The sequence below is a fragment of the Megalops cyprinoides genome, chromosome 21 (assembly GCF_013368585.1).
Source record: "Megalops cyprinoides isolate fMegCyp1 chromosome 21, fMegCyp1.pri, whole genome shotgun sequence".
In the NCBI taxonomy this organism is placed as follows: domain Eukaryota; kingdom Metazoa; phylum Chordata; class Actinopteri; order Elopiformes; family Megalopidae; genus Megalops; species Megalops cyprinoides.
This window is the reverse complement of record NC_050603.1, coordinates 12,409,117-12,422,308: the sequence shown is the minus strand read 5'-3', so window position 1 is coordinate 12,422,308 and position 13,192 is coordinate 12,409,117. Positions and strand designations below refer to the sequence as shown.

Here is a 13,192-nt window from a genome sequence, read left to right as displayed (position 1 = left end):
GCCCTGCCAGCACAGTAGATACAGTCTCTGCCAGGCTCTTACCTGGAAGGCAGTCGGTCCCCTGGCCTGAGGCGCACACACACGCTCCAGAGTAGGGGTCACAGCTAGTGTTGGGCGGACAGGAACAGGTGTAGGCACAGTTTAGGCCAAACGTCCCGGCACGGCATGCTGTGGTCAGAGGGGTGTGAGGAGAGCACTGAGAATCTGTCATCTCACACAACATAAAATGTGATTTGTCACAAATATCAACGAGGCACTCTCCCTTCAAGCACAGCAAGGGGAAATGAAAAGCTGTTCACTACCCTATTTATAATATAATCTATGTGCACTGTATACATACATACATACACATACATGGGGTGGCAGTGTAGTACAGTGGTAAGGAGCAGCCTTCATAACCAAAAGGCTTCTAGTTCAATTCACCACTGGGGCACTGCTGCTGTTCCCTTGGGCAAAGTACCACAACTGCCCCGGTAAATAAATGGATAATGTGTAAAAACTAACCTATGTAAGTCGCTGTGGATAAGAGCATGTGTTACATGCCAGTGATGGAATGTTAAAAGCATACATGGTGCTTTTTTTACATAGCACTTTTCTGTTTAGCAAAAGCAGAACTCTTCATATAAGCTGTGACTGCTTTATTGGACAAATATGTATAATTTTAAAAGAATTTTTGTATGTTATGAACCCCATTTATTGTCATTCTGTATCTATGAAAAAGCTCACATCACTTTTGTATTTCCCCCTCTTTTTCTCCCCCTTTGTTGAAATCCCTGACTGCGCATGAGATTCCTGTCCCCACAGCATCCTCTGTACTCAGAAGCCCTGGGCCTAAAAAGCCCAGACTACAGCAGTGGAATGAGGCCAGTCGTGTTCTGCAGCTAGCCTCATGCTCATTGTCGCCAGTTGGCACAGCTAAGGCCTGATCCCAGGCCTAAGTTGTAGAGTTCAACAAGTACTTGGGATGAGTGCCTTGGCTGACCAAGCCACTCTGAGTCCCCCAAAGAAGCCTGTATTTATACATACAGCCAGTGAGGGACTGGATATCCACATGTATGTGAGGGGGAACTCACGCTGGGAGCAGTCCAGCCCTGTCCAGCCTGGGGTACAGTGACAGAGACCATCTTCATGGTGACATGTGAAGTTGTTGGCACAGCGACACACTCCAGCACACTGCCTCCCATAATGACCTAGAGGGCATACTGAGAACGCAAACACACACACAGTAAAATTCCATTCTAAGGATCATGTAACAAATTAACGTCAAACTAAGTTCTTCAGTAGCTCCAGAAGAGCACATCACCTGCCCATAGTGTTAAATTCTCTGTCTTGTATGATTGCACATACTGTATTATCAGTATTCAGGAACTAGGGTGCATTTTTGATTCCCCCCAGTGAGGCACTTCCATAACCCTGGATTTTTTTCCATAAACTTCCATAAAAAGCCATAAAAACAGATAAAAATGGATAATATGAGCTCTGTATGCAAACCACCCTGAATAACAGTAACTGCCAAGCAAGCAGACAGTATATTGTAATTTAGTGCTATGCACCTCTACTTAACTTTGTGTTTGAAAGAGTGATGTCACAGTTCACCAGGACTGACCTTGGTCACACAGGAGTCCGGTGTACCCTGGGTTACACTGACACTCCCCCGTAATGTGATGGCAGGGGAAGGAAGAAGCACATGGCGGGCACGGCAAGCTGCACTGGGCACCATACACACCGGCACGGCACACTGCCAAGCACAGAGAGAGTGTCAACCAGCCTCATTTCATTTTAACATCTCAGAAAAAAAAATCTAGTGACTCACAGGGTGCACCATAGGGAAAACACTTCCATTAACAAGACATTTTATAACAGGTAGTGGTAGAGTCAAAACTAGTGAGATGGAAATGGCAGGAGAGTGTGTGAATATTGCTGAGACACAGAGAATAGAGGAAACCAAGGGAACAGAAGGCAATAAAGATGACAGAAAGATAGATGTAGCTGGGCCTGATACAGCTTGTCCAGAGAAAATGGGAAGCAGAGAGTCACAAATAAAGACCAATTATGAAATAAAGACAAATTATGAAAAAAAAATCACTTGTTAAAGAGAGAACACTGTGAAGTAAATCACCGAGAAAAAAATGGAAAGCATATGGAAGAGAATAAAAACCTTATTACACAACCTGAAATTGAAATTACATTACAATGCATCCAAAACAAAATGATGTTCTATACATTATTTTAACAACTGGCCTAGCTGATCCAGCTTCAACTGGTGTCCAAATAGCACTGAGCTTAACAATCACCAACACAGAGCCAGAAGACCCATACCCCATACTTTATGTAACATGATTTTAAGGTCCTATACTCACTGTTACAGGGATCAGTCATGCTCACTGTCACTGTGAGGACTCATACTCACTGTTACTGAAAGATCCCCTACTGACTGTGACTGTGGGGATCCATTCTCACAGTGACTGAGAGGATATACTTACTGTGCTGGCACTGCACTCCCCAGTACCCGGGCGTGCAGATGCAGTTCCCATTGTCTGTCTGGCAGGTGGCGCTGTTTAGGCAGGAGCAGCTCTGGTTGCAGTGGTGTCCCCAAGAACCCTCTTGACAGTGCTGAGCACACCGAGGCCCTGGGAGACGTACAGAGAGCAGCTGTGCATTAGGACGTGGTATTAGGTTTACTGTTGGTCACTGGTTAAGCATGCAGCTGTGAGCGCACGTCTGGCCTGGCCCCTTTTGAGCAGTTAGTTTCTGTGCTGGCAGAGTTGAGGACCTGTTACCCGTCCAGCCTGGCAGACACCGGCACTGTCCGCTGGTCCTGTCACAGCCATCTGCGTGGAGGCAGTCACACCTCTGCCCACAGCCTGGACCGTACGTGCCCTCCTGCACGGAACAACACGGCGGCACACAGAAGGTCAAAAGAGGGCGTACATTAGGTCATACAACGGCTATATTCATAAAGCCGCTCTCGCAGCGTCTGAGCACAGCCTGTTCTTTTCCGCTGTGCTGTTCATGAACTGAGAGCACTTCTCCCTCTGAGGACACAGCGCACTCCTGTGCACTCCAGCTGAAGAGTCAGACTGCCAGGGCATTCTCATTTCAGAATGACATGTAAAATAAGGACTCGATGTGATGGACGTGGTTCGGTGGACTCAATGGACAGTATTGCGCAACACCCGCCCACTTGTTACAGAGGCTCAAGCGGTTTGGCATGTTTCCCAATACAATTTGCGAGATCTCCACCAGACCTTATCTCCATATACTATGATAACAGTTTCACTGGCTTCTGCCAGCTTCCAGTAGACGTTGGGCTGCTTTTCAATAACAGAATTTGAACATACTGTTTCCTCTGACTTCTCTGATTTTGGACAAGAGCTTAAGGGTGAATTTATGAACACACTGAATGGACTATATTATATGTGTCATACGATTGTCATATATAATAGCAATTTCTACACAGTTTTCTACATTCATGCTGTATTGTGTTAATTGGAATTGGAGTAATTGGAATTCAGTTCTACAAAGTGCAAAACACTTAAAATAGGTTTAAATTTAATCATGAGAAATCAATGAGAAAATGTGTTCCATATTTATCCAGTATTAAATATGATATGGCTGGAGAGAGGTCAATATTCTAAAGCAAAGAGGATGTGCCTTACCACTTTTCACAACCAACTGGCAGCATACTCTACAGTATACTTGTACAGCAAAAGGACATTTTAAAGGTCTCAAGAATGAATAGTTCTCTAAAAATATTTTATTGGCCTTGTTGTCTTACCCACATTAAGCCAACTGGAAGCCATATTGCAGGCCATCAAGGTCAACAAAGCAGCTCAAATTCAAAATGCACTTTTCATGGGGAGGTCTGTGAGCCCATTCTGCTATAAGAGCTATTAACACATTATGGCTGGAGACAAAAACCCATAAATCTCTCCTCTCTGTTACGACTGTTCCTTTTTGGAATTAATTGTGTCTGTCTGACGTGTGAGAACCAAAAATTCCAAACAGCAGGAAAGCTGATGAAAAACAGACATGGGGAATAAAATCTCTATCTACACGAACTCCACGTTATCGTTCATTTACCGGACATGGCTGGTCACACAGCGCCCCCTTCCATCCTGCAGTGCAATTACAGGTGCCGTCTGTCGGATTACACAATGCCCCATTGGCACAGTGGCACGTGCCATTGCAGCCTGGGCCCCAGCTTCCCCTGGAGCATGGGCTGGAACAGTCCAAACCTTTCCATCCTACAACAGCACAAGGAAACATAATAAAGCAGTTAGGTTTAGATCTGGGTTTTTATCCTGGAAAATGAGTTGTATACAAGGGATGGAAACAGATGCAAAGCTTAGGCTTCCAAAGCTGGCACATTCAGATATAAGGTTAAAGTTGGATTCTGTCTCCATATCTAAGGGAACATGTGTCTTATCTCACAATATCTTTGTGTGTTGTGGTGTGTAGTGCAATGCAGTATAGTAAGCCAATTCTGTATTTCTGTATTTCTCTGTTATCTGGGCTATATATGAGTAGATGTGTGCCCTTTTAAATTCCTGGCTCTTCATATTTCAATTCATATCTGTTCATGTATTCTGTGTGCTTAGTTTTTTTTTTGCTGCTTCTTACTGTATGTGTCTGCATGTGACTTGTTGGTTCCTGCAAATCCCTGTGCATGCCTCCTTATCTCCGCCTTTGTTTGTGTGAATCCGCTTGTTCCTGAAGGTGTCTGCGTTTGCCGGTTTCAGCGTGGAATTACCTGTCAGTTCCAGTTCTTGCTGGTTCCCCTCTTTCTGTGTATGTGCGTTTGCAAGTTATTGCGTGTGGTTGCCCCCACTCACCCTCTTTGCAGAAGCAGGTGCCATCAATGGGGGAGCAGGCCAGCGAGTTGGTGCAGGAACACTGGAGCGAACAGTTTTTACCAAACGTGCCTCTCTGACAGTAACTCTCACAGTGCTCCCCCTGCAGGCCAGACACAACAATGACACCACTTACTGTCATAGCTCCACAGCTGTGTAACAAACCTCGCCCTCATTTTCTACTTTGTCACTCCCTACTGATCCTAGATCAGCAGTTAACAATAGATTGATAAGAGATTGATTTATTTACTAAGCACAGATCTAAGATCAATGTGGAGGGAGGAGCAGGGAATGGAAAAACACGTGCTCCTAACCAGTGTACAGCTAATACCACTGAAAATACTATAGTTTTATGGCAGTTTTAATGCACACATTAAGTATTGTAATTATTCTGAATGGAGTCAAATGCATACCCAGTTACCCCCCGGTGTCTAACCCTTACAGAATTACAACCTGTCAGCACCAGCTTGGCCCCTTACCGTATAACCAGGGGCACATTGGCAGTGGCCAGTAACACTGTCACAGGTGCCTCCGTTCAGACACAGGCAAGTCTCCTGGCATCCGTCGCCGTAGTAACCCTGTGGGCAAGTCTCGTTGCAGTACAGCCCCGACCAGCCTGGCTTACAGGTGCAGTCACCCTTCATTGGATGGCAGCTGGCCAATGGACAGTGGGAAAAAGGATGAAATATAAGAGAAGTGGGGATAAAGTCTATAAGTATATGAGCAAATGTTCTGAACAATGTGCGTTGACACTGACCACAGTACCACACTAACCTCACTGCACATCTGGGTGTCTATGCATGCACGTATCCACACTGACCACAGTGCATATGCTTGTGTGTGTATGTGTGTACGTGTGTGCGTGTGTATATCCACGCTGACCTCAGTGTGTGAGTTCTCTTGCAGAGGCACTGATGGTCACATTGCAGGCCATACATCCCCTCTGGACACATCCTGTCCCTGCACTGCGGCCCCCGGAACCCAGACTCGCACAGGCAGCCTCCGTGGATGTTATAGCAGCGAGCCCCGTTGGCACAGTCACACACGCCTTTACAGTCCTGCCCATAGCTGCCCACTGCGCATTCCTCACTGCACCTGTGCAAATCAACACAGAGACAGAGACTCAATGCACACAGAGCGATGCACAGGTATGCCGCATGTCCACCATCGCCCACTGATCTGGGAACAGCCAGCCACATGATATTCAATGAATTTCATTCCATCCACTGTTTTTAGATCTACATACTGTAGATTGTCTCCTGACAAAGAGACATTTAGAACAGCCATGTGACAGAACAAAAAATAATTTCTGCACATTGCCTAGTTGACTGTACAGTAAACGGTCCACCCTTTGAGAATGATAAAGTGGTTAAGTGGTATATGTTATTGCTGTGCCAGAGACAGACCTGTCTCCTGTGAAGCCAGCGGCACACTGGCAGTGTCCGGTCTGCACGTCACAGAGCCCTCCGTTGTGACACACGCACTCATTGGTACAGTTCACCCCAAACCTGCCCTTCGGACATCTCTCTGTGCACACCAGACCCTGAGAGAGAGAGAGGGAGAGAGAGAGAGAGAGAGAGAGAGAGAGAGAGAGAGAGAGAGAGAGAGCGAGCGAGAGAGAGAGAGAGAGAGAGAGAGAGAGAGAGACAGAGAAAGGGGGAGAGAGATAGAGACAGAGACAGAGAGAGAGAGAGAGAGAGACAGAGAGAGAGAGACAGAGAGAGAGAGAGAGAGAGAGAGAGAGAGACAGAGAAAGGGGGAGAGAGATAGAGACAGAGAGAGAGAGAGAGAGAGAGAGAGACAGAGAGAGAGAGACAGAGAAAGGGGGAGAGAGATAGAGACAGAGACAGAGAGAGAGAGACAGAGAAAGGGGGAGAGAGATAGAGACAGAGACAGAGAGAGAGAGAGAGAGAGAGAGACAGAGAGAGAGAGACAGAGAAAGGGGGAGAGAGATAGAGACAGAGACAGAGAGAGAGAGAGAGAGAGAGACAGAGAGAGAGACAGAGAGAGAGAGAGAGAGAGAGAGACAGAGAGAGAGAGACAGAGAAAGGGGGAGAGAGATAGAGACAGAGACAGAGAGAGAGAGAGAGAGAGAGAGACAGAGAGAGAGACAGAGAAAGGGGGAGAGAGATAGAGACAGAGAGAGAGAGAGACAGAGAGAGAGAGACAGAGAAAGGGGGAGAGAGATAGAGACAGAGACAGAGAGAGACAGAGAGAGAGAGAGAGAGAGAGAGAGAGACAGAGAAAGGGGGAGAGAGACAGAGACAGAGAGAGAGAGAGACAGAGAGAGAGACAGAGATATTTCATTTTTTTAAGGTGCAGCCATCAGGCTTTTCTAAGATCAAACAAAAAGTGTGTCACCATACAAAAAGACTGTCCTGATTCCTGAATCGGTCACCATACAAAAAGACTGTCCTGATTCCTGAATCGGTCACCATACAAAAAGACTGTCCTGATTCCTGAATCGGTCACCATACAAAAAGACTGTCCTGATTCCTGAATCGGTCACCATACAAAAAGACTGTCCTGATTCCTGAATCGGTGTTTGGATACTCATGGAACTTGTGGTTTACTCTAAAGTCCTTAAGCAACTCATTCATTCATGGATGTTATTTCTATCAATGTCACAGGAATGTTGGTTATGGCTGGGGAAGACATTCAGGTGATGTCATATGGGCAGCATCATGTACATAAGACTCCATTACTTCTATGTCAGACCCGTCCAAATTCACTTCCATATAACGAACAGAATGGTTTTCACTGACACCTGCTGGTTTGACTTAGTCACACACATAACTGTGAACAAATGAGCATGATGCATTACAGTGACATATTTATCTATTTCTCATATTAGCACACCTGGCAACCTACACATTTTCAGCATGTAGTAAGAAAATCATGTTTGAATACAGAAACATGTATGTCATCTTTCAGTATGTTATTTTAAAATGATTTTTTTTTACATTGGTCATTGTCTTAAAAGAGAAGTCTTTGCACAATCATGACAGTTTTAAATGAATCATTTTATTGTAAACTAGGAGGAGCTAAACTGGTAACAATGTCTTATGCACGTGATCCTGTACACATGAAAATGTTGGTAGTGTGTATGCAACTTGCCAAAAGGGGATAGGGCACATGCAATAAAACAGAGGGCATTTGTGACATCAAGATTAGACATGTCATAAAAAAGGCTAAAATAGTCCTTTAGTTAATCATGTGGCTCTGAATTCATCAACAGTGACTTACTACACCTGTGCTCCACAGCCCATTCACTATGTGCACCTGAGAACCATGTGGCTTCAAACTCACACTAAGACCAAACAAAGACTGGGAATTTCTTCGAAAGGAACACAGGGGGTTACTGTTGACCATATGACCATGTGGGACCCCCCCAGTTTAAGAGGCCCTCTGGCTGATCTTACCGTCCAGCCGGGGGGACAGACGCACACCCCCTCCCCTCGGCAGAAACCCCCATTCTGGCAGGGACATCGAGCACGGCACCGTCGCCCAGAGCAGGCTATATCACAGCTGCAGAGGACAGAGAGGATATTCAGTTAGAACATTTACATTACATTACATTTATATTTACACTTTGTACACTTTAGTACACACTCTTTTGCAGAGCAACTTACACAGTGCTTTAAGACCTTACGCTGTCTTGTCTTTCTCTTTTTCACCTTGACTTTGGAATAATCAGTTAATTAATGAATTGTTAATTAATTATGCTCTCCTAACTGCACTAATACATGAGGTGTAGTGAAGTTTTGCATGTGTTCTCCTGCAAAACACTTCCATAGCCAACTGCTCTTTTACATACAACAATTCCTACTCATATCAGACACAGCCTGCACTTGGAGCATGAAATTCACTGAATGTGCCACTTGGGAGCTATAATCTTGCCAAAATCACTTTAAAAACATAAATAAAAGTCAGCAGACCTTTACCCCTTTGAATCAACCTTGACCTCTAGTGGTGAAACATCATTACTGCACTGCTTTGATGTGGACGGAGACAGACATGGAATATGTAGAACACAAGCCCTTAGGGGAAGGTAATAGTAAAAACTGGACTGTCTGAGGGTTTTTATGGTTTAGCTACCATCATTTCTGGCTTTTTGAGCTGACAGTGACTCCAGCGGTGCAATGTACTGTGAATAGTCGACGAACCACTACAATCAACTCAAAGAACTTCACAAAGACTGCGGCTAGTACTCACAGCGTGCCGGTAAAACCTTCTTTGCAGCGACACTCCCCGGTCTCTGGGTCACAAGAGCCACCAGTTCCGCACAGGCAATGCTGCAGACAGTCCTGGCCGAAGGTCAAGAGAGGACAGGGGTCCTCGCAGCTGGGTCCCTGGTATCCCGGGCGGCACTGGCACTTGCCCGTCAGAGCATCGCAGCGGCCTCCGTGCTCACACTTGCAGGGTTGTCTGCAGTCAGGACCCCAGTGTTTGTCATCACAAGCCACTATACAGGACATACAAACACACGACGTGAATAACACAATGTTATCACATCACTGGCCTGGAGTGGAGACACTGTCAATACAGTGACCTCCTTGTCTTACATTTATAACGTGCCTACCCTTCAAAGCAAGTCTCCCACAGTGCCAACATAAATCATCTGACCATAATCAAACAGAATATCTATCAGTCAACCAATCATTCAGACAATCACGCACCTGGATAATGCATCAATAAATAACATATAATTATTTAGTTGTAATACAAACAAAAACGCACATGATAAACTGGCATAAAGAATATAATAATCTACATACAAGACAAAATACTGCCATTAAAACAACAGGGTGTACATGGGGATAGACTTAATTTCAAATGATTCAAGCACAGTGTTAACACACATCACATTGAATTTAAAGACAGTATTTGACAAATCTAAACTGCTTCAAGCTGGAGCGGAAAATGAGAAATCAACCCAGACAACAAATGCAGGTAATAACCTGTGCAGTACCACCCCATAGGTGTCATTCTGTTCCTTCATAAAAGGCAAGATCACAGTAAGGAGCACAGATACTGACAGGCCATCAGAGATCACTCTTGTAATGAGTCCCACTGAAATTCTATCATCACACATGCTTTCACAAAAATTGTGGGAAACATCCAATTGTGCATTAGTTTAGAAATGTAATGATACGGACTATCATAGAGTGCTGACAGGACCATTTGCATGGTTTTGTATGATGAATGAGGCTAAAATCAGGAATGTTACAGAGGGAGTGGGGGGTCACAAAGCCCTGGGGTAGAATGAAGTGGATGATTTGGGCATGGGTTGGATTTTGTACATGATAGCCAATGAGCTGCAGCAGTCTCAGCTTCTGGGGATCTCTGATACTATGTGAATGTTAACACAAGGTCCATATCAGTTTAACAAGGTCAGCTGCACAGGCAGAGAAACATGAAGTGGAGGCAGAAGACCCTCTTAGGTGCAATACAAACTTGCAATCAGACAGTGGAGGGCAATCAAACACTGTAATTAGTAAGTGCATAGTTAATGAGTTTAGAACACTAACAATATTACTCAGAGAAAATGAAACAACAAAAACAAAACAATTACATTGCAGGTTCATCTTTTTTATGGACAGAGCAAGTCAGTGGAAGTCGCACAGTTTCACAGTTATTTCCATCATTTCTGGTCTATTGTTTTTTGCATTGATATTTAAGTTCTTTCTGAGTTGTATTATGTCACTGATCTACACCCAGTGTATATGTGCTTAGTAACTCTAAAATAAAGAATTTTCATCCATCCAAAGCCCAGAGGCAAGATATTTGTGCCCTGCAGTCCACCAGTGGTATTCTAGATTAAACACAATCTAAAACTCTATACGCACTATAGTGAAGCTCAGAGTGGGAATCATTCTTCTATGTGGCTTACTCGTGAATACTTGAGCAAGCTCGTCTTTTCTAGCATCATTTATCACTCAGACAGATAAAAAAGATAAGTAAGATAAGCAACTTGCTTTATAAACTCACTCACTGAAAACTGCTTAGGTGAAATTGTCTGCTTTTTGTCTTTAGACCTTAAAGGGGATTTCAGGCACCAGATGGCTTTGTTTGACCTCCACACTGACCCTCTCTCAACATGTACACAAGTCCTTTTTCTGAGATTGATAGGCATTTGTGGAAATTGGACACCAGGTGCATGAGCCAAATGGTTATCGCAAACAAGCAGAAAGGCATCGTTATTTCGGACTGGCTCGCCATGTGTTTACCACTGTGGCCTCATCCCATTCCCTCAGTGCACAGTGCAGTCCTCTAAGACCAAAACTTGCCTTCCTCTCTTGAAGAAGAAAAAAAAAAGGTCATCTTCAGTTTACAAAAAATGTCACTTTCCCAGTGGTCGTGGAATGCTTCAATATGTGGGAAAGACGCTTTATTTCTTCCCCCTTTTCCCAGCGCACACTTAATTTATTCTGCAGTGCAGGCACTGTATTAACCTCAGTCCCCTTCTGCTCCCGCAAATAGCTCATCGCACAAACATTCAGGAAGTACCCTCTTTTATTCCACTGCTGGATTCTAATATGGGCCTGCTGCATGGGGCCAAGGCAGTCACATTACCCCAGGTGGTGGAGGCCTCTACCCAGGGCTAAAGATTCAATTTTCCATTTCCTGCTCACAGGAGCGGGCACACGGCACAGGCAGCTGTCTAAACACTCTCTAAAAAAATCAAATTAAACAACTAGTCTGATGCAAGCACAAATCTATACGGTGGCCATGGAGTAGTAGTGACACAGATTCCAATGTATGCAGGAACATGTACACGTTTAAAGATAGACGGTAGGGTAGGATGTGAGAATGGAGTTGCACAAAAATATGGGAGCAAATCAGGGCAAATCAGAGACAGAGGAGGTGAGACAGAGGAGGTAATGGGTGGGGTTTAAGCAGAAAGTCACAGAGAGGTGTGAATTTATGTTAGATCTGCCAGTTTTGCATTATATGAGCCCCATAATGCATATCTCATGGCGTACCATTGCTGGTCATCAGAAATGGGCCTCTGGCCTGTGCCCATAAAAGGATTTGTATCCTGCCATGGCCCTTCGTGGGGTGCCGGTTTATAGGGGGGAATGAACTCACCCATGGAGCAGTCCTCTCCCAGCCATCCGCTCTCACACTGGCAGTGGTCTGGTGCCACACAACGCCCGTGGACACACTCTTTTGTACAGCGGGCTGCCAGGGAAATAGCAACATGCTCATTGATATGGGCGCACTTATCAAAACATATATACCAGCAGACAGAAAGACAAGCTCCTTGAAAGCAATACCAAATTTTCCTTATTGTAAGCAGTAAAAAGGAGAGTGCTTCTGAAAGCACACTTGCCTTTGTATGCTACGTCTCATTTTCAACCAAGTTTATGCTATAGCAACAAACTCAAGGTATCTTAAGGTACACAAACATTGTTTTTATTATGATGTTATACACAGAAAACTGACCACTGCTGAACAGAAATAACACCCACACATTTGAAGATTTACAAGCCAACCTCTTTACCTGTGAGGCATACCAATCGGACACTCTCAGTACTTACGGACACATCTTTCTCCACTCTCGTAGTACCCAGGGCAGCACTGGTACCTCTTGCGATAGTCCATCCTGACCGCCTGCCGATAGGCTATTTTGTATGTTATCCTGCACAAGAAGCAAAAGGAATATCATCACCCCTCTGGACTTGGGCAAACGAAGTGACCTACACTGGCTTATGTTACCAACTCACCTGTGACGGGTGCACTTGTACAAGGTCCAGGGATCGGAACAGGGTTCCTCATACACTTGGTCAAACGGGTGGGCGTATGACTCCTTCACTGAGGTTGTGTAGCTGGTAACATGAAATATGTGAATAGGGTTAACACTACCCGATCAAAATAACACAGAGAACATTAAACTTTGGCTCTGTGGATGATACATTTGGCTTCTTTCTATGCTTTTCCCCCTGTATGAAACCCTCTCTTTTGGTACATTAGGCATATCTCGCTGCACAACCTCTGCACCCGTGCACTCGAAGACGAGTGCAACCCTCTGATAGTTGCATGCAGCCACTGTCTTTTATCACACTACAAGTCACACAGTACACCTTATTGAAAATGGGAGCTTACTGGAGGATAGGTGCAATTCAACTGACATCATCCAAGCAACTCGCAGGCATCTGAGGAACCGCAGGGTGCATGAGAACAGTGAGAGGACCCTGGCCAACCTACCCACCCCTATCTCCAGTGCAATGAATCCTATTTGTTCCACTGCTGAGGGGTTCCAAATCATTCTTTGCAAATGTCACGGCTGGACTCAAAACTGGATTGCGCAGCTCAGCCAAAGTGAACGCCTTGCC

General features: G+C 44.9%; 1 protein-coding gene across 1 annotated transcript in view; it reads right to left on the bottom strand.

Moving 5' to 3' along the window:
• Window positions 1–13,192, bottom strand: part of LOC118796348 (platelet endothelial aggregation receptor 1-like) — a 34,258-nt gene that overhangs the window by 4,305 nt on the left and 16,761 nt on the right. The window contains exons 3-17 of the mRNA XM_036555182.1: window positions 12,584–12,685; window positions 12,398–12,498; window positions 11,946–12,038; window positions 9,069–9,318; window positions 8,276–8,381; window positions 6,260–6,396; window positions 5,736–5,948; window positions 5,333–5,507; window positions 4,836–4,956; window positions 4,084–4,247; window positions 2,781–2,883; window positions 2,484–2,630; window positions 1,607–1,738; window positions 1,074–1,202; window positions 43–168 (exon numbers count right to left, since the gene is read on the bottom strand). Of these exons, the coding sequence (XP_036411075.1) occupies window positions 43–168; window positions 1,074–1,202; window positions 1,607–1,738; window positions 2,484–2,630; window positions 2,781–2,883; window positions 4,084–4,247; window positions 4,836–4,956; window positions 5,333–5,507; window positions 5,736–5,948; window positions 6,260–6,396; window positions 8,276–8,381; window positions 9,069–9,318; window positions 11,946–12,038; window positions 12,398–12,498; window positions 12,584–12,685 (2,099 nt within the window). The remainder of the gene's footprint in view (window positions 1–42; window positions 169–1,073; window positions 1,203–1,606; window positions 1,739–2,483; window positions 2,631–2,780; window positions 2,884–4,083; window positions 4,248–4,835; window positions 4,957–5,332; window positions 5,508–5,735; window positions 5,949–6,259; window positions 6,397–8,275; window positions 8,382–9,068; window positions 9,319–11,945; window positions 12,039–12,397; window positions 12,499–12,583; window positions 12,686–13,192) is intronic.